General features: G+C 38.8%; 1 protein-coding gene across 1 annotated transcript; it reads right to left on the minus strand.

Moving 5' to 3' along the window:
• Positions 1-1,113: 1,113 nt before the first annotated feature.
• Positions 1,114-12,161, minus strand: LOC133902009 (metal transporter Nramp4-like). The gene is given in 14 exon segments (XM_062343581.1): positions 1,114-1,528; positions 1,530-1,739; positions 3,766-3,861; positions 3,948-4,073; positions 4,781-4,885; positions 5,088-5,258; positions 5,610-5,679; positions 5,760-5,941; positions 6,202-6,311; positions 7,035-7,139; positions 7,831-7,909; positions 8,043-8,083; positions 8,450-8,528; positions 11,780-12,161. Coding segments are annotated over 14 exon segments (1,686 nt in total). The 5' UTR covers positions 12,008-12,161; the 3' UTR covers positions 1,114-1,444.
• Between the last annotated feature and the right edge of the window lie 9,495 nt (positions 12,162-21,656).

The raw sequence follows: 21,656 nt of genomic DNA on the forward strand, positions 1-21,656 counted from the left end.
AATGCTTCTTGCCGTTCCTTGAACTTCTACAATGCGGACGCAGCAGGTTGTGATGGCATGGATCTTGTGAGGTAGTCACAGCGCGCATGGCTAGCAAGACATTGTTGTATTCGGTGCATGGTGCCACAACAGGCACCACCTCGGTGACCTTCTCCTTCGGAATCATCTAGCTGACTAGTGCCGGCAAAGTGCGTGAAGCCAGCGCGAGAGATACACCGGTGGATAGCAAGCTTCTGATACATTTTCGATGATGAGTCTAATGGTGGTTGTCAGTGGTAGTGACTTTTCATGATCTGCAGGGCAAGAGCCTAAAGTGCGTGCAACTGCATCCACTTCCTTCCTGTGACAATCGCTGATGATGGTTGAGGTATACGTGATGGAGAAATTTTTTTCGGTTAATGATGCAAGGATTTGGTTGCGCCTAGAGGACAGAATGATGCCAACATTGCCGGTGCAAGTGATATTGTTGGTGCAGACGTCATTGGCGTAACGAATGGAGGTGGCATGACTGCCAACATTACAGACTATCCGCCAGCAACCATGAGACGGCAGCCAAGGGGCAGGTATGGGCAGAGGTGGCGCAGCGAGAGAGATATTATAAACTTGAGAGTTTGAGGATTTCCCCTTCTAATTGCTTTTTATCCTTTATTGATAGATTGCCTCTCTTTATATAGAGAATTACTTTATCACTAAGTAAATAATAGATTAGATCTAATAGATTGGATCTAATCCTAACAATTTGTAATAATCTGAAAGCTCCCTAATCTAATACCTATCTAGCTTAGGCCCGCTACTATATGGTACCCACTATGGCCCATGTCCATAACAAAAGCATTCATCTTTATGCCAATGTTTCTTGAACGATCAAATTTTATAATTGCTACCACTGCCAGAAACTATAAGGGCCTGACACTGGCTGCAAAATTGCTACCACTGCCAGAAACTACAAAAGAACAAATAATAAATTCTTATTAACCACTGGAAAGTTTGAAAATATTTGTTTGTGTCTATCACTAGGTTTGGTTGCAGTCTGGACCTACATGTTAATAAATACCACGGATGGCAAATAAGGGACCAGGGAAACATTCAGTGGCAAAATTTCACCGAACAACAAACTTGAATTCCATAGCATATATTGCTTCCATGTTGCCGAAAGTAACAAATGTAAGAAACAGTTTAGATCTCGTGGGAACTGTAAATTTTTCCACATTCAGATATGTTGTAAGCATATTGGCCAGGTAAGATAATCTGAGCAGCCATGGGCACATAAATTCGTTATACTAGATGCCATCTTCAATAGATAAAACAACTATCAATAAAATTATATATAGCTATACACATCTTTCATTGGTTGATGCCGTCCATGAATATATGCCATATGAACGAGCTGATTCTTTGTTCATGAAGGAATTTCACTGATACTTAGTATCATCATCTAGACATATCAATGTACAGAGAAATCATCAACCTTATCATCTTGCCTTTGTACTTCTTCGACTTCAGTCTCACAGGAAACTGACATTGAGGGGGAATGGACTAGCAACACTAACTTTTCTGAAAACCAAGTAGATTAGAACCGCGATATATGCCGCCATGAAAGGGAAGATAAGGGTGCTAATTATTGCATTCACTATCCTTGGGAGTTCACTATGCACAAGCCAATTGATGAAGCTATTGCAAAAGAAATAAATATTGACCCCCATGATTACCGTAGAGAGTATCCATGTGAATCGGACAATCTAAAAAAAAAGACAGAAACAGATGTAAGAATAGTTAATTACAAAAACTCTTCTATAGTATTAAGATATGCAAGACATTAACTGACATGTGAATATTATATTGATATTATATTTAAAGGCACAACAAAAGACAAAGTGATGATGTTCGTCAATGAGGTAAAAGTTCTTCATTGCATGATTTCCAGCGTACAAAATGATTTGCAATTTTCTAGTGAATACGTAAAGAAGTTCCATCTTGCTTTCCTCTAGATACCTAAATAAACTTCCACTGGTTAATATTCCTCTCTAATTAAACAATATTGGTTGATAGGGAAGAAAAGTGATATGACATCATATAGCTGAGGGTCACTGTAGGACCAAAAGTCTAAAACCACAAGTACCCTAGTACAAACATTGTTAAGCACCCATATGTGAAGAAAGTAACATTGTGCAATTGTTCATATTTCGCTCCCATAGTTAACACCAACTATAATTGAAGTGCCAATCATTATCTTTTTAAGAAAATTTAATGAACTATAAAATTTTGAATGTCCAGAACTTATTCTAGCTCAGGCTTGCTAGGGAGGGACCTATGCATGCTTATCACTTACTTGGGTTTTGATCATTTTTTTTTACTAAAAGTAACTATAAGTAAGTGCGAAGGGCAAAGATTATAATTTCACTAGAAGTAACGATTTGTAGTTTTTGCATCTTTCGTATTTTCTATGAACTATGTAAGATTTTTTTATGTCTGAAATGATGATTTAGTAACTTTAGTCCTTGGAGTTACATGACTTGTTTGATATAACCTAGTTTTTACTGTGTAGAGAACCTTGATATGAGCCATATTCACTTGGAAATTATTTAGACAAAATTTAGGTTATGATCAATATTTGACATTCACCCTAGCTTTAGCATAATCTACAAACTTATTTTGAGATGTCACTCATTTCAATAAAGTAAGTGTGAAGAGCAGGTTTTACTTGTTGCCGGTATATGTATCTAATTTATGTGGATATGCTACACGTTGGAATGTGATCATTGGCCTTGCCAGGACCTTATGTCAAGTCCGAAAACATAGTTATTGTACAGATATATAATTTAACTTGATAGGTGCAATTAATGCCTAAATGTATTAGACTTCTGTGGGGTTATTAGGGCATAGCCATTAACAATTTCAATGCCGTAACAGCTATTTGTAGGAGATGGTATTGTCAAAGCAAGGTTAATTTCCTTGCCTTGAAACCATAATCCTAATAGCAAAAGAAATACATTAGTATTCTAGACATGTTATCCAACTCTATATAAGTTTTGCATATCATAAGAATAAAGCGGCATGATCTTTATATAACCTTCTAAGCACTCGAACATTCCATGCCCCTCTCCAACGGAGTTATGCTCATGGGTGATTTCAGATTATGGCATAAACTGCTTCCATGATGAGCATTTTCTGAGGTTAATAGCAATATGCTAGACTACTGTATAATTGACCTTTATCTATTGTAACTATACGACAAGCAAAACAAAATATTACATAGACTCATAGTAGATGGATTAGAACAGACCTTTGAAAGTTTGTATCACAAACGACAGTAGACACTTGTTCTATGCCAAATACATGCTCTTATTACTATTATTTTTTTCACAATGATTCACTCCAAGGAAACATTGAGAGATCATCATAATATTAGACATAGTATGCATGTTTTCCCCTCGGTAGACATAGTATATGCAAAGTATAACTTATTACTAGGATCTTAGCTAAACAATCCAACTATTTGATGCAACAATCTATCCCACAACACTGATGCAATTAGATTAGAGATGAGTCCTATAACTTATTACCCTTGTAGGATAAAAAACATCTAGCTTTTTCTCACAAAATAAAATTATGTAATGTTTATTCACCATGCATAATATTTTAGGTACAAATAGCATGGTTTAATAATGCTTAAGCAAATATTCATCATTTTTAGTAACAAAATTGATGTTTCATTTGATTAGTTTGTCATGCATCCCATGGAGAAATCAGATAGTGTTAGCTTACATATATTGAGTATTTGTATGGTCCTATCATTGCACAACTGCTACTGAATTTGAGGAGAGGAATCAGAGCATATGGCAACGCAAAAGCCAGTATGATCTGCAAGATGAAGAAATAAATTACCAGAATTCTACAGAACTATTCTTATTCATGTGTGATGTGAAGGTAGTTGTTAGAAAAGTTACCGCAGATATGTTGATAAGTTGTCGAACACTTAAGGCACCACCAATGCTGCAAATTATCAAACTAGGTATAACGGTGAAACAAGGAGCAATAAGATAAATGATGCATTTCCTCATACCCGAGAAACCCTGTAGCAGATCAACATAGCAAAATTTTCACTTAGTAAAGATTAGGAGCAATTAATCTAATAGACAAGAAATGATTGTGCACTTCAGCTAGAAAGCTAATGAGCTTGGATGAATTGTTTCAATTGTCATTCAGAATTGTAGACAATTTTATTTATAAAAAATAATTACACTATTTTAAATTAGAAGTATAATCAACATTTTGATTTTAGATAGTTGACATTTATGACACATATGTATGTTTAATTAATTTATCCATTAGTTTTGATAATACAATTTCATTGAAAAATAGGTGGTTGTATAAAACAAAGTGCATGACACCAGTATTACCTGGACATGGACACGGGTGTCCGATTCGGTAAAGAAAATTTGGACACGCGAAATACAATTCAGAATCCAACACAAGTGTCGGAATCCGACTCGGATTCGGAGTGTCGGATTCGGAAAAAAATATTTGAACACTGAGGCGGCACTCATGGACACACACATGATAGTGCACCACTTTTTCCTTATACATGCATTTACCATGAGTCAAGTTTTATTGTAAAATGATATTCTGCACAGTATAATTGACATATATGCCTTAGTTTCTTCAATGTATATAATATGTAGTTGGTCGTGCCATATAATACGATGAATTCATATGCCTTAAACTTGTTGATATGCAGAACAAATTAACATCGCTACCATAGTCTTTGTTTGTAATTTACCTGCATAATGTATTGTCCAGAATAGCTGGTGATAACTGTGCAACTTTGACCAGAAGCTAATAATGCCAAACCGTATATTGTTGATCTTGATTTCCCAAACAGATTCTGTATAGTGAAAATTTGATTATGTATCAAAAGAGCAAAAAGGAATGAAGAAGCACACGTCTGTGATATTTGTTTTGCTAATTTAATATATGTCCTTGATATCTACTATTAGTATAGTAGAGATCAACACTGAATAACTAACATTCTCCTACATGACTCACGTATACGACTAATGCTGCGCAATGTTGGGATCGATACTAACCTTGAGGAATCCAGATGTTGAAATTAACGTAAGACTACTGCATGTGTTGATGTCGTCAACCAACTCATTACCAGCGCATATAGTCCCCGTAATTGACACAATGGAAACATTAACAAGTAGCACAAGGAACAAAGCAAATGCATTCTCAATCAAGAAAAATTTGGAAGCGTCCTGGATAAAAGAAGGTTCAAATTGTAAATGCAAAATCTTATGTCAATGTTCTGCAAAGAAACATAGATAAGTGACACTGAACGATAAATGGTTGCAAAATAAAAACCTTGTAATTTATACTATACAAAATCTCTGAGATATAGTGTACAATGATGTCCAATGTAATGCGTCATGTTTTACCTTTTTAAATAGCTAGCTCTCGCATTATTTTCCTTTTTATGCTTCTTGTTGCACAAACATAAACTTCAGAATTTGTACAAGAATTTGGTAATGTACTGCAGGATCACCATAAATTCTAACTTGAGACGTAGTGCTCTAATTGCTGAAAGCGAATGAATATCGATCATTTACCTTGACTGCTTTGGGTGAAGATGATATGTTTCTCGATAGCACCAGTGAAGAATGTAGGAAGAGGTTATGCCTAGCGTTATACCAAAATATAGTGAGATGCATTTTTAATATTGCAGAACTAGAGCTTAATCCCAAATTACAAATACATACGGCATAACCAGAGCACTAAATAGTGCAACTGCATCTGATGTAGCATAAACTCCCTGCAATCTTGGGACAAACAGCCCCTTGATTACCTCACCCATAGGAGGATTGGCAGTGCTCAGTTCTACAAAGAAGCAAGCAGCCATGACGAGCATAAAAATAACTCCAACGAGCTCCATTTTCTGAGCCTTCAAGAATCAAAGAATGTTGTGCATGTCAGTTTATATGCTAACATAATCTGAAGCACTACATATGTTTTTTGAGTGCTATGTTATTCTTTCCCTTATTTCATATCTACATTATTTAATCTCTATAACAGAAAATAGTGTTTTCTCATTCTTTTGTCTATTTCAGTGAAATGTACATCATCACTGCTAGTTCTGTTATTTAGATCATGGTGGATTTTATTAATTGCTAGTTCTGTTTTATGACGAAATGAGAATCTTACCCCATAGCACTGTAAACCCAGAAGCAGGAGAGTGCTTGCTCCACATATCAGAACACCAGCCCAAAAAGGGATGTGGAGCAGCATGTTGTATGCCAAAGCGGTTCCTAGAACTACACAAAGAAAAAACAAATGTTACAGTGATTGGAAGCATCGAAGTACAAAAGTTACATTTTATTTTGTAGCAATATTTTTGGGGCATAAAAAATCATATGAACTGTTGCAAATGATTTGTAAGTACTGAAATGCCATAGTAATGTACTGGCTCTATCAAACCGATACCAAACAGTTGGGTTCGTCTTTTTTCCATTGCTGACCTAAATTGTTATCTATGATGATTACAATGTATCTGATGTTTATAAATTACTAGTCCAAGGTGTTACACCAACAACCTTCAAAGGATCGAGGCACTTGAAGAATCAGACATGAAAAAACGTACCCAGAATTAGCTCCATGTAGACATGAAAAAATGTACCCCATGCTCCAAACACTCTGAATAAGTTCACGTTTTTCATCCCTAGGACGCTTTTCCTCACTTTGTCTGAAAGAGTTAACTCTGTTTTTCTTAGAAGATTTCCCCTACGGCTTATATGGAACTATAACAAAACTAGAATTATGATAGAAGGCAGAACTTGCTGCCGCAAAAACACAACCCACCTTGCAGATTCACTTTGGGAATCAATAGGAAATATTCCAGAGTTCACTACATCCGATTATATAAGTACAGATGGACCGTAAGTATTCTATTCGTAGTAACTAGGAATGCGATTAAATTTTTCCATGTAACATTCCAAGCAACCAAAATAGGGAGAAATGAACAGCGATAGACTCAATACCTCCTGGTATAGTGGCAGCAATCACACCAACCTCAGCGAGCAACCAAAGGCAGTACTTAACATACTTTGGGTATTCACACATACACAGCTCGGCAAGATGCCTTCCTGAATTATATATACTGTAAGTTAGATATGAAACTAACATGGGGTTTGCTTGGGGTACTCCTATTAAAAATGTAGCTAATTTTAACTCGTGAAAAGTGAAAATTATTTCTTGATTCATAGATATTGGAAGGGTTATCTTTTTCATTGTTTGAATCCACAAAACATTAGGAACAAACTATAAAAGAGCTATAATGACTTAGTGGTGGAGTGGATGGGGATCACTTTTATTGTGTAAGCCGTGAACCAAGGGGTTGCGACCCGATGTAACATTGGAGTGTATATTACTTTCAGTGGAGAAACAAGAAATAATATTTTCTGAGAAAAAACAAAGACGAGGGCGAGAAGGTTATGAATCTCCAAAATTAGGAACAAATTAACATAGAGCTTTCATCAACCTAGGGGACGCATTGTCTACAGCTATGAACCTAGGGGATGCAATTTCATAGGCGACAAGAAACTCTCATTGAATAATTTATCATAAAAGAATTGAATTCCAAATCTATGCACAGATGTCGACTTTATTAACATTTAGTTCAGGCCCTGGGTACACAGATCAATGAGAGTTTCTACACAGATCATCTCCTACACATTAGAGTTTGTACTTTCTTTAAGGTATATCTTTTTGGAGTACTGAGGCAAGCCCCAATGTACATTTGTATCATCAGCTTGATAATAATAAGAGTAGTTTCACCTGTGATGATGCCCAGATTTGCTGCCAATGATTGTATGATCAACACAAAAATGAACCCAAAGAAGAGAACCCATAACAGCTGGAAAAAATTACATGTTAGTTCTTATTCTTATGGAAAGGATGCAACATGTAGGTCTGAGATGTTATAGGCTAACAGACATTAGAAGTGAAAACTAAAAATTGACCAGCAGAAGAACAGTTGGGAGCTCAACCTCGTATTTGTGACTTGATCCAGCCTGCAAATCAGTCTGCACTGTTCCAAATATATAACCAATCAATACGTAATTACTAATAAAAAGAATAATTATGCTGTAGGGAACACAGCGTGACTGTGTCTTGAATTTGTGTCCATCCATTTGAATCAGAAGTCTCTAACAGAGATTTAAATTGTTTGAGTTCATCAAGGCAAAATGGGCAAAAATGGACGTACTAGTCAACGTGGAGCATGTATTTATGAGGCATAGTGAAATGAAGCCGAAAAGAAAGAAGGAAACCTGAGTATATGCCACCTAAAGTGAAGTGCATTTCTCGGAAATGCCACCCAATATTAAGTGTAAGAGAAACCAACTTTATTGTAGTGTCATATGTTCATATTTCCAAGATAGAAGAGTGGTCTTACCATTGCTAGGGTCAAGGTAAGCCAAGGAAATAAGAAAACCAGGTCCAGCGTGTGCTAGAAATCTCTTCCATGTTGGTCTCTGCAAAAAAGCACACTGATTAGCAAAGAGTGCTACTATACATACAACCCATTTGTACAACTCATTTTACAGCCAAGAGATCAAATGGCTCAAATCACTTAGCATTGTTTACTTATTAATCAACGGTCCAGAAACACTTGGTTGTAATGAGGTTGTATAAATGGGTTGTATGTGATGGTTGTATCTACAGAAGCCACTTGAACAAGGTTTTGTTGTTCCTTCTCAATCTAAAGCATGTTTTCATAATGTTTTTGCATTCCCTTTAAAGAATGATGTTAACTTCTGGCACCATGGGCAGGATTGAGATGTCAGAGGGAGCGGGCATGCTGGCTGCCAGTGGCGGCTAAAATTTTTCTTCATCTACCTGGGATCGTCTCTTGACCAGCAGTGTTTGCCGTGACATGCTTGCACATCTCTTGCTACTCTGATGCTTGCAATCTCTCTCTCTCTCTGAGGAAGTCAGGAGGGGAGGCTCCTACCTATTTTCGTTAGTAAATTCAAGTTTAGATGTACAAGCATATGCAAATGCAAAAGGAAAAAAAAATGGAGGGGATGTTGGAGACTGAGAAATCAAATTGAAATATGTCTTAGTTTGTTATATATGATGGATCATTGGCAACGTTCGATTTGAAATAATTTTGGTTGGCATGAACTTGTTTGGGTATGATCTTGTTTATAGCTAATCAATGTTTGAATTAAAGCAAACTGTTTCAGAGTCTAGGAAATTATGCCTCACCGAAACATCCGGTGTGTGGATTTTTAACCACATTGGATAGTCCGGTGTTATGATGAAGTGAGCACCGGAGCATTTGAAGTGCTGAAGCAGAAATGTAAGCAAACATCGGATGGTCCGGTGATGGATTTTGAGAGCACCGGAGTATTTTTTGCAGAGAGGAGATTTTTGGCGTCAAGTTTGATTATGTACGTCGGATAGTCCAGTGCTGAGTTTGTGAACACAAGAGAATGCGCCGGACCTTGTGTTGTAGAAAGGTTACAAAAGGGTGGTTAGGTGGATTGGCACACGCCAAATTATCTGGTGGTGGACATTAGATTATTGGAAGCTTTTACCTAACTTTTTCTTGCAGAGAGTAAAATTTTTCTGAAACAGATAGTGTTACACTCATTGGATGGTCCGGCGTTCAGGAGCAGAACACATCGGAACATCTTGTGTTCATGTTTTCCGCAGGATGTGCTCTGAGTTGAAGTTTTTGATTTGTGCTAACTTGGAGATGTTTTGGAGTGTGGAGAAAATATGTTTGCTTGTTTCAAGGTGCGCAGGTGACAGATGGAACTTGGCGGTCGACAACGGGTGATCGAGGCTAAACGGGTACTTGATGCCGAACGATCAAGCAGGACTGGACAGAGTCAAGGATGATCCTAGCTGTACACATAAAGGTCAAGCGAAGCATGAAACGGAGGATGAAGACGACGTGTTGAAAAAGTTAAGTGAAGAGGATGCTGGTGCAAATGAAAAGACGGCCTGAGGGATCAGGAGCAAGAAAGACTTGCCGGTAGTTAAGACGCAAGACGAAGAACACGCGTCATCATCAGATTGCTTTGCTTCAGGTGGAAGCAAGTGACAGCCAGTCACGTTTTGAGAAGCATGCTAGGGTTTTGCGGTTTGGTTTTAAAACCGTAAGAGGACTGAAAAAGTGTGTGGCATCAACGTAAAGCTCGTGTAGAGATGAAGTCAAGTCGTGAAGGTGCCAAGGGCACCCGATGAATGGAGAAGAAAATAGACCAAGATAAACTCAGTGGTAAGTAAGAGTGTACTACAAGAAGGGTGTATTCTAGGAAAAAGTTAGAAAACCTCGAGATCAAATTTTCTAGACCTATAAATAGTGAGGTAGGGCTATGAGAGAGGAGCAATCAGCCATTTGAGTCCTTTTGTAACCCGTACGAGAGCATTGTGTTAGGGTTTTAAAGGAGAGGAGGATGAATGCTTAGCCTATAAATAGGTAAGAGTTTTGAGAAAAAAATATTTATAATCCGCCTAAAATAGAGCTAACCTCTTTGAGTAATAAAGTTTATTTTGTTACATATTCTTGAATTCCTCTTCTTCTAATTTTCCTATCTTGATTCCCTTGCCTTTGGTTTAAGTTTTTCCTTTTCGGTGTTGATTTTCATTTTTCTTTTAGAGCTGAAATTTTCACACCTTTGAGAGATTGTTCTTCTTGATGCTAAAAGTATAAAATTCACTTACACATGCATATGTGACAGGGTCTTAAATTCTTCACCCGGTGTTCATCTATTGATCCTTGTGATCTTTTCTTAAGATTTAACTTTTGTGTAAAGATGAGTTACGGATTGGTTTGCTGTGGAACTTAGTGTTTAATTTCAATTATGAGATCCATTTTTTGTTGAATCTTTTAGTTTGGTTTTTTATCTTTCTCCGGAGTCTCTGAACTTTCTGGATAGGTGTAGTTTTCCCGCTGTGTATTTGTGTTACGTTATGTTGTGATTTTCTTGTAGAGGTGTGTTGAGTGATTGAATATGAGAAGACCATCAATTTCAAAAAAAAATTATTGAGACACCTATTCACCCTCTCTAATTGTCACTCTCAATCCTACATAGACCTATACTAGGTAGTTTAGAAGTACAGAACCAAGAAGAGTATTTTGCTATGCACATATCACAATTGACATCATACTGACAGCCATCTTATCGGCTTGATAGCGTCAATATTTCGCTACCAAGTGGCCTGGTGGTTGGTGTTTCATTCTCACTTGGATGTTGCTTTCAAGTTTGGACATTTCTAAAATGTTACAAAGCTTGTTTTCCCTTTTCAAAGTTTTCATGAATAGGAACAAGTCAGTCTTATGAGAAATAAATACCCAGATGAGTACCCCCACAACTTATTGCTTGTTATTAGTATGAAGGAGGTGCTTATGAGGCCTTTAGTGAATTATATCAATTGAATACGTGAATATCTATCATATTTTATTGCTAACAACATGGAGCGAAAATCGAAAGGCTCGCATAGTCGCATGGCCATTTGCTGAGGCAATACCGCAATACACGCCTATCTTTTCGCTTGCCAAAGCAATTAATCCGTTATACTCTAGTAGCACTAAAATCATGTATCCTACCTTCAAATGCTCCAGCTAACTAAGCAACCACACATACATAGTTGTCTCCAACTCTGAACTATCCGTAGCCTACTGTTAACAATATACGTCATTCTTCCTATCTTGCAACACAATGAGATCGAGACGGCCAGGTAAAATAGGAGGGGGAGAACAAGAGCGAACCTGCAGGAGGCCGTCTTCCACATGGTCTTGCTGCCCCGACGAAGAAACCCCGCAACCTGCCGAGGCGGCCTCCATCTCTATCTCGATCTCGCTGCCGCCACCAACCTCAACGGCCGCAACCCTGCCGCTCCCCCTCCCACGCTGCTGCTCTTCTCTCTCGATCCTTCTCCCGGCCTCCTCCATCGCTGCTGTCGCGTTGCGAGATGTGTAGGAGGGAGCTGTGCGCATTTGTTCGAGGCGAAGCTGCAACTAGCAATGCAAGTCAACTCTCCGTTCCCTTTGCATATGCAATTATACTATCATATCGATTCGATTGCGACGCAAGCATCGAGGGAAAGAAGTCGTCGCTGTGCAGGTACAGGCGTACGACGCTCACCAAACCTGTAGTTTAATGGCCTGATGGTTGCTTGCAGCCACACGGCTCTACGTGTACGGCATGGTGCGAGTTGCTTAAACTGTGGGGCAGTACCGACGGTACAGAAGGCTCACTATAAAAAATATTTTTTAAACATTAAAATGTATTTTCATATAACAAACAGTTAAATAGACTTTTGTAGTTTCAGACAACCCCTGAAAATAAATTTTTATGGACGACGGTTATACGACAACCGTTTCTGTAAATTGGATACTTACCATAAGTGATACTTATATGAACTATCTGTGTAAAAGATTATTTTTAGAGGTAGCTTTGAAAATAAGATGATTATTACAGATAATTCTTTATGTGAAATATCTATGTAAAGATTATTTTATAGATAATTCTTTATATGAATCACCTCTAATAATGGATGACAGTTTATCTTAAAAAATTCATAACTTTTTTATATAAAATCTATAATTTTATAGTTGAAAACTTATTATTTAACGTTATTTAGAAGTCCAAATAATGGTTCGAATTTTAGACAGATGAGATCAAAAGGATTAATTATACTATTAGTATTATTAGTACTTCTATAGTAGAATAATAAGTATGTATCACGTGAATTGAGATGTACTAAGTTCGAGTGCCACAAACCGTATATACGCGAGAAATCGTGTGACTTATGACTTATAATGATGTGGCCGTGAGTTGCCTGATCGGGCAGAAAAAAATTGATTTTTTAATAAAAAAATGTCGATTCGAGAACCGATTATTAAAGATAGTCCGCTTAGTTACCACTAGGATTGGATAACAAGCCAACTCGGCTCGTTATGGCTCGGCTTATTATTGCTCGTTTAGATAACGAGCTGGCTCAGTTCGTTAACAAAATGAGGAAAAAAAGCCAGCTCGACTTGACTCGTTATGCTCATTTGGCTCGCGAGCCAGCTTGTTTGACTGTCAGAGTACTATCGGTGATGTAAACAGAGGTCCGCGATGACGCCTAGTAGCCGGGGTGGATGGTGATATAGGTGGCCAACAGCACCAACGTCGTGGACAGTCGATGGGGGACTGAGAACTACTGTGGACAGAGGATGGCGTTGCCAATTCATTGCTCACGGAGTCACCGATTGCAGGAGAATAGAAATGGGATGTTGCATTAGGGTTCCTACGAGTAGGGTTATATGTTTGGTTATATAAATGAGCTACTGAGTCTATGCTGCACAATGTTATATGAACTGCCTCCTAGCTCGTTTGATTTACCAGCTAGCTCGTTATCTAAATGACCGAAAACTCTAGCTCGATTCGACTCGTTATCTAAATGAGCCGAGACAAGCTAAATAGAATCAGACACAAGCTAAGGGCCCGTTTGGCAGAGCTCCAGATTCAACTTCTGAGCTGAATCTGGAGGAGCTCTGCCAAACGGCAGAATTTGGCTTTAGCTCCCTGAGTGAATCACTTCTCCTGATTCACTGAAATGAACTAGAAGCTGAGGAGCTGAAAAAAGTAGTTTCTCCTGAGGAGCTGACCACGCTGATTCTCCTGATTCATAGAGTTTATCCTAGAGAATCATTAAGAATCACTTTCAGCCACAGAATCACTTCCTCAGAGAATCAATTTTTTTAGAGAATTTGAATCAGAGAATTCAAACTTTTCGTTCAACTAGTTACCACCATCTCTAAAATCTGTTTATACTAGGGACTGCTGATCCGGGGACGAGAGCGGCGGGCCGTGCTGGTCAGCTGGCCAGGTAGCACGATCAACAGCTGGCGCTGTGCTAGCCTTTCGCATCTCGATCTCGATGGCAGCGGTGGCTTCCGGACTGTCGCCGAGGTGCGTTCGCGATTACGTGCGCCGTGTGCGACAGCTTGGTGTACGGAAGTCGGAAGGCGGGTGCTATGGTCATATGCCCTTCTCATTTAATTTGAGCCACATCTTATGGAGCAGTGTAGAGAGACTATATAGAGTAATTTGAGTCTTGTCTGCTAAGTTATTAGAGACATCTAACTGATAGGTACCGGCTACAACATGAAAGAATTGGGCGATTCCGCCGATGCTTTATTTCTTGTCTAATCCCTCAACATTTGTGCAATAGAGACGCATTTCAGTGTTCTTGAAAACAAAAAAGCCATTCATGTGTGAAGGATTGTTTGGGGCATCTGGACAACAGATTGGTGGCACTTTGAATATTTGATTGTGTTTAACAATTATGAAGTTGCCAAAAAAAATGAACTTTGTCTGTTGAATTTAAAATTTCAGCTTGGATAAACTTTGAACTTGAAGTTGGCAACTTCTTACAAAAGAAGGTTTTTCTAGAACTTTCAATTTCTTATTAATTCATAAAAAGGACATTATAATAGGTATTTTAATTTGGATTTGTTTACTTCCAACTAAGAACCATCAATATGAATTTTTAAATCTAATTTAGGATTAAAAACTTTTCAATCAAATTACAAATGTTCGAGATGATCCTAAAGTTCAATTGAACTATTACTCCCTCTAGTAACAAATAAGTATTATTTTGGGTTACATCTACTAAATATTTCAATCTTTAGCTACCCATTGCTCGAATATATTGGATTATTACATTTGTCTCGAATTTTTTTATAATGATATAATTTTGCTATATTCTATAAATATATTACACTTAAAAGTAATAATCAAATATGTGTTTTGAGGATCATACCGATATCTAAAATGACACTGATTTGTGATAGTAAGAAGGGAGTATATAGCACGAGAAAAAGGTAGCACGTCGCTTTCAAGCTCAATCCTGTGTACACTAATGTTGTCTAGTCCTTAGAAAAACCTAGGTTAGGTTGGGCCAGCAAAAAGCCCGGGTCCCTTCGAGCCAGAACGTTCGTGTCAAGACCAACCCATTAAAAGCTATGACCAACTGGCTATTATTTGGCTAGGCCTAGCTCAGCCTGAGGCCTAGCGTATTATAGAATTTATATATATATTTTTTTAATATTTGTAAAATTACACACCTGTTTCAAAAAATTATAATAATAGACTACCGTCGCCTGTTCATCAGACGAGAGCTAGATCTCACCCTATGAACGGATGACACTTTGTGGGACACGTAGATTAGAAAATAAAAAATGTGGCATGGCCACATGTCACTTGGTGATCGGGCGATATAATTATCACACCCACTGATCGAGTGACAAAAATGTGTCTCCGGGTGACAACTTGTTGTGGCTGATTTTTTTTAGCTAGTTGAATTTAATTTTATTTGCGGTGGAATAGGCGTCTGTACGGCGCAATTTTTATATTTTCGATTCGTCAAGTGGCATTACATATTTGTGCAATATTTTGGATAACCAAATTTGACGGAAATAGAAAGTTGAACAAATGTTGTCTAGCCCTTAGAAAAGCTAGGTCGGGTTGCCCCAGCAAAAAGCCTGGGTCCCTTCAAGACAGAACGTTCGTGTCGAAGCCAACCCATTAAAAGCTATGACAAATTGGCTATTTTTTGGCTAGGCCTAGCTCAGCCTGAGGCCTTGCTACCTAGTGTATTATAGAATTTTTTTATATATTTTTTTTCAATATTTGCAAAATTACACGGCTGTTTCAAAAAATTACAATAATAGGCTATCATCGCCTGTTCATCAGGCGAGAGCTAGATCTCACCCTATAAACGGACGACACTTTGTGGAACCCGTAGATTAGGGAATAAAAATTGGGGTGCGGCCACATGTCGCTTGGTGATTGGGCGATACCTTTATCTCGCCCACTGATCGAACGACAAAAATGTGTCGCCCAATGAACGGGCGACAACTTGTTGTGGTTGATTTTTTTTGAGCCGGCTGAATTTAATTTTATTTGCGGTGAAATAGGCGTCTGTGTGGCGCAATTTTTATATTTTCAATTCCTCAAATGGCATTAGATGTCTGTGCGATATTTTGGATACCTGAATTTAACGAAAATGGAAAGTTGAACACAGTGATTTTATTGGGAATAGAGACATACATGGACAGTTGCATGTACGGCGGAGACATACACGGACAGTTGCATGTACGACATCTAAACGTAACATGCCTTAAAGAATGTAAACAACAGGATTACAACATCTAGTCTACTAAGTGGAACGTGGGTATTTTCCAGTCCTACCTCATGCACCCGACGTGCCCTCTTGTGCTTCCTTTTCCTCTCCACCTCACGGGCTTTCTCCATCATGCGGTTACGCTCCTCCTTCATCTTCTGCTGCTCCTCCTGAATGCACTTGTACGTAGCCTCCATCCTCTGGTCATCTTCTATCTCATGGATTCGTCTCCAAGTGGCACGGTGATCGGTGTGAAAGAGGAACACATTCGCTTGCGATTGCTCAGTATCTAGCCACAATAAGAACTCATATAGTGGAGGCAGAGACTGCAACAAAGATCAAAATGTTCAGTTGTAATGCGTAGTTGTATTTGGAGTAGTTTGCCAGAAGTGACTACTTGGCGGCGGGTGCCAACATTAGTGCTTCCTGTCATTTGATGTGTCGCATTCGGCTTAATCTACAGTGTCGGTTGTCTATAAAGATAAGAGCCAGTACAAACCCGTCAATTGAAGTGTCGAATGGTAACACCCATCTAAAAACATCCATTGTAGCTACTATTCGATTAAAATGAGAATAATTTCGACAGTCCCGATATATGCTCACAAAGCCCAAGATCACCGCACATATCATTTACAATATAGTTTCATCACAATATATGAATAGAGTGCGAAGACTTAACTTATATTACATACCTTGTTCACGATTCCAGTTTCTACTTATATCAAAGTTTTCATACACAATGGAAGTATTAACAACAAAAGATTAGTGGCGCCATGGCCCAAAAAGGCTCCACTGAGATTAGTTCAAGTAGACCTTCTCTACTCTTGCCCATCACCGACATTAGTGGGATAAAAATATCCATAAACTAGCTGGTCGTTACTTGCATCAATTTAAGGGCAGCACCCTGAGTACGAAGGTACTTGGAAGGCTTACACAATATGGGTATATACTATCCCGACTCCAAAGATAATGCATTTAGTTGAATAGAAGGAATAGCCATAAAATTAAGTTGATTCAACGAAAAGTACTTTAACCAATATAGTGATATGAACAATTAGTGTTAAACCTCAAAAGATCATAATCTTCAAGTAATGTAAACTTACTCAACTGAACTAAGCATCAGTAGATGCTTCTCTGCAAAATCCACATACTTTCCATTTTCCAAACTAAACGGAACTCTACGTTGTTACTCAACGGACATTAAGCATGGTCCAGGACAGAGAACACGGCAATTTAATTTGATTTTACACCCTGCGGGAGAGTACTTCATTACCCATATGACACGAGACCATCAACCATACAACCCGTCAGTTGTAAGTGATGATTCAAGTGACAATAGTTCACATACACACCCCGAACGTTTGTTCCCATGTCCAAGCCTGCGTAGAGTACCTAGAAACGCGCTCGAAAACCCTAGGAGTCTCTTACATGAACAACTCACATCCTGGATAGATGAGTCAAATGGACGTGGTGTCATACAATATTTAGCTCATCCTTACCATATTCAGATATGTGGTAGTACGGGAAAGTGCTTAAGCTAAATGACACCATGTACAGTGCTTAAACGATGCAAACGGTCTATGACATCTGAGTCGCCTCTCCTGAACTACCCCTGACTCCCTGCTCACATCTTGTCTCTTTCTCACACATTCATCATCCCAACTTGCCGTTCTTTTGAAATAGTAATAGAAAGCCCTATAACGCATGAACGACAGTGACATCAACCGCTCGACTTCTATCAAGGACCTATGCAAAGGCTAAGAAGTTACAGTATCACTTTTAAATTAGACCATGACCCATTATACCCAGGTTACAAGGATCTAGATTAACAAATTTGTCAAGATAGATACCATACAACAAATAGAACCTACCCACCTTTCTGGCACCAACTCGCTAAAACATGCAAACACAACATATAGCAATATCTAGCAAATTAACTAACAATTCACCAAAAAAAATATAGGAGAGATATGATAGATGCTTGCCTGGTGTTTCCTACACTTCACTCATGAACTCCTCTGGTTCAGTTTTGGGTGACACAACTCTCCGAAGCTTCAGCTTCTAAATAAAATAATGATGCATCGCAAATGAGTATGGATTTCATGGGATGAAAGATGCCCCATAATGTATGACTAAAGTGGAGATGCAATGCATCATGTCATGAGTCTATAGCATCACTAATTTCTTAAGTCAAAGCTTAATCCCCAATAGAAAGTTAATTATGTTTAACATGAGGATGAGTATTTTAAAAAAAATAGTTCATAAAATAATAAGATTAACAAAATTGGTTTCACCAATTTTTTACTTACCAATAATTAATTGTGAATTAATGAAGCTTAAACACATTTCATTAATTAAAGGAATTTCAGTATATATTTCATGGCTCCTAGAATTTTAATAAATGGAGTATGAACATATGAAGCTAAAAAACCTAATCTCGTGATTTTTGGAGCTATATTTATTTTCCTATGATTTTTACAAGTTTTTAGCCGATTTAATAAATTCAATAATAATTCTATTTCTTATTCTATAAATTAAGATAATTAAATAAAATATCTAACATTGTAAAATACTTTTTGTAATGGGGGCTAGCTAGCCACACCCATGGACTGGTGGGACTGGGCCCCGACTGGTTGACTCGGTCTCATGACCAAAGGCCATGGCTATCCTTGGCAGCATGCGCTGGAGCTCGCGGTGATGTGGCTTGCCGCCTGTGAATGGCATTGTAACACGACCAACCGAGGGCACCACAAGAACCAATGTGCAACAAGGAACCCATCTGTGTGGGGTTTGGCCGGCGAGCATAGCCGGAAGGTGGTCGGTGGTGACGCACATGAATGGTGACAGCTCGATTGCCGTGGAAACCCACGCTGGCATCGACCAAAAGGGAAAGTGAAAGGGAGGTTGAGAGATGCTCAGAGAGGGGCTAGTTGACATGAAGAGGCAATGGTGAGATGGCTCGACGGTGAGGGGTAGAGTGGAGCTGCCAAAGTTGGGGAAGGAGCTCAGTCAAGTGGAGGGGGGGGGGAGGTGGAATCAGCTGGGAAAAGCGATGGAGAGAGTCTGGTGAATCTCGCTGAGGCTTGACACGACTCGAGCTAAGGCTGAACGGGCTCATGCATCGTGGATTTGGTGGCAGCGGTGCCATGCTGTGCTATGCTCTGCTCTATGGAGCTTGGATGAGTGAGAGAGAGAAGAGAGAGATTGAGCAAAGAGAGAGCAAGAGAGGGAGGGCGGGGGGATAAGGGTGGCGACCGATGACATGGCTTTGTGGCATGGCTCGTCGACCGGCTTTGGTTGTCAACAACAGTGGCAGCCAACACAGAGGCAGAGAGGGAGGTCAGTGGAGGGAAGGACGAGTGGGCCCTAGTGAATAGTAACCAACATGAAAAAAAGATCTTCTTTCCTCCTCTGAGCAAAAAGAAGATATTTCCAAGCACCAAAATTTGTGGAAGAAATTTTATAGGATACTATAATTCATGTGCAACCCATTTTAACTAGTTTGACCCAAAAATCCCGAGGCAAAATTAAAAGAGAAATCTTCAATTTTGCAATATTTTCTAACTTGCTCTAATTTTAAGTCCTCAAAATAAATCCTAAAAAAGTGAAAAAATCTACTAATATTCTTCATATGCCATGGGTTAATTTCTAAAATTGTTTAAAGCCCTAAGTTACACAGAATGTGAGTTCCTTCACAATGCATCACTCATTATTGGACTTAGCAATTCCTGTTTCAGTTTAATTGCATGCAAAAATTGCTCAAACAATTAAACATGATGCTAATGATGCTCATGAATGCTTAAAAGACATTTTTAAGGATTTTGGGATGTTACAGCCCCCCCCCCCCCTAAAGGAATCTCGTCCTGAGATTCATGTGAGGTTTGTGAAGAGTGCGAGGCTTTTAGGAGTTCCAGGGATGGAATGATAACGGTATCGAATAAACATCATGATGGAGCCACAGGATCATATTTCTCGGGCCTCAGAGAAACTCTTAGGCTTCTTAGTGCTATATTCACCTAGACAAGTTAATGCTTCAACAAGGATTCTACAAGATAACAGGTGGGCGTGGTGCGAGCGTTAGTGGTGTCGTCATCCATCCTCATCTCATTTCACTAACATGACAAAGTAACAACTTCTACTTATGTTCATGAGAGAAAAAGGTGAGGGTGGTCTCCTCGTTTACTTGATTGTGATTGCGTGCATACCTAAGGAATTTAGGAATGCAAGGTTTCTACAAAAGAAAGGGGTGGTGTGGGTGGGATGATAGAATTTTCATTTGCTCAATAGTGTATTATCTCAACAACAGGTAAAGAGTTTATGACATCCATATAACTAGATCATAACTCACATGTTGGAGAAAAGCTTGGGAAAATCGGCGCGAAGCTGATCTTCACCATCCCACGTTGCTTCATTTTTAGAATGATTGTTCTATTGAACCTTGAGAAATTTAACCGAATGACATCGCGTCTTTTGTTCAGCTTCGTCGAGGATGCAAATCGGATGTTCATGATAGGAAAGATCGGATTGAAGATCCTGGTCATCTAGCTACGTGTCTCCCTTAATTTGAACACTGCTCACGGGTAAGCTCAATCCATGGAGCGAACCAAGTCTACAATGTAGTGCTTGAAGAGAGAGGTCGTATTTGGCACCTGTGTGAAGTTGTTGATGAGATTCTCCTAGAATGGGTAACTCACTGCAAAGGGCATCCGTCGCTTTATAACCTACTGCCTATATCGCCATGTCCTCCGATGTCCCTTCTACTTCACAATGATGAGGGGCAGGCCCTATAACCATACGCTCTTGGATGTCCACCGTTGCCAAATAGTCCACCAATCTTGGTTTGAGACACTTGGCGTACACCACGTACTCAAGCGCAAAGTGAAATTTGCCCTTCAGAGCACCTCTAGGAGGAGGGCGGGAAACCCAGCTACAACCTCAGCGCGTGTGACCATCACCATACTATATGTAGCCATCCTTAACCCATGAAAAAAAAGGCAAGCCAGAGATTAAGATTTTTCCAATTTAAGTGTTAAGTAACAAGATGAGAATAGCTCTAGGATAGAGAAGGAACAAATTAGAGCAACCCTGCTAATTTTTGGATTTTAGCTTCAATTTGTGAGTTCCATTAAGTGGGTTTGTCAAGTTTTAATTTAACCCATTACTAACTAAGCTATGGTTAACCGTATCAACCTTGGCTCTGATACCACACTGTCAAACCCGTCCAAATCGTATTTGACTTAATCAATAGCGTTGACTGTCTATAAAGATAAGAGCCAGTACAAACCCGTCATTTGACGTGTCGAATACTAAACACCCATCTAAAAACATTCATTGCAGCTACTATTTGATTAAAATGAGAGCAATTCTGGCAGTCCCGATATATGCTCACAAAGCCCAAAATCACAAAACATATCATTTACATCATAGTTTCATCACAAAATATGAATAAAGTACGAAGACTTAAATTATAG

Source organism: Phragmites australis, chromosome 2, assembly GCF_958298935.1.
Source record: "Phragmites australis chromosome 2, lpPhrAust1.1, whole genome shotgun sequence".
NCBI classification, from domain to species: domain Eukaryota; kingdom Viridiplantae; phylum Streptophyta; class Magnoliopsida; order Poales; family Poaceae; genus Phragmites; species Phragmites australis.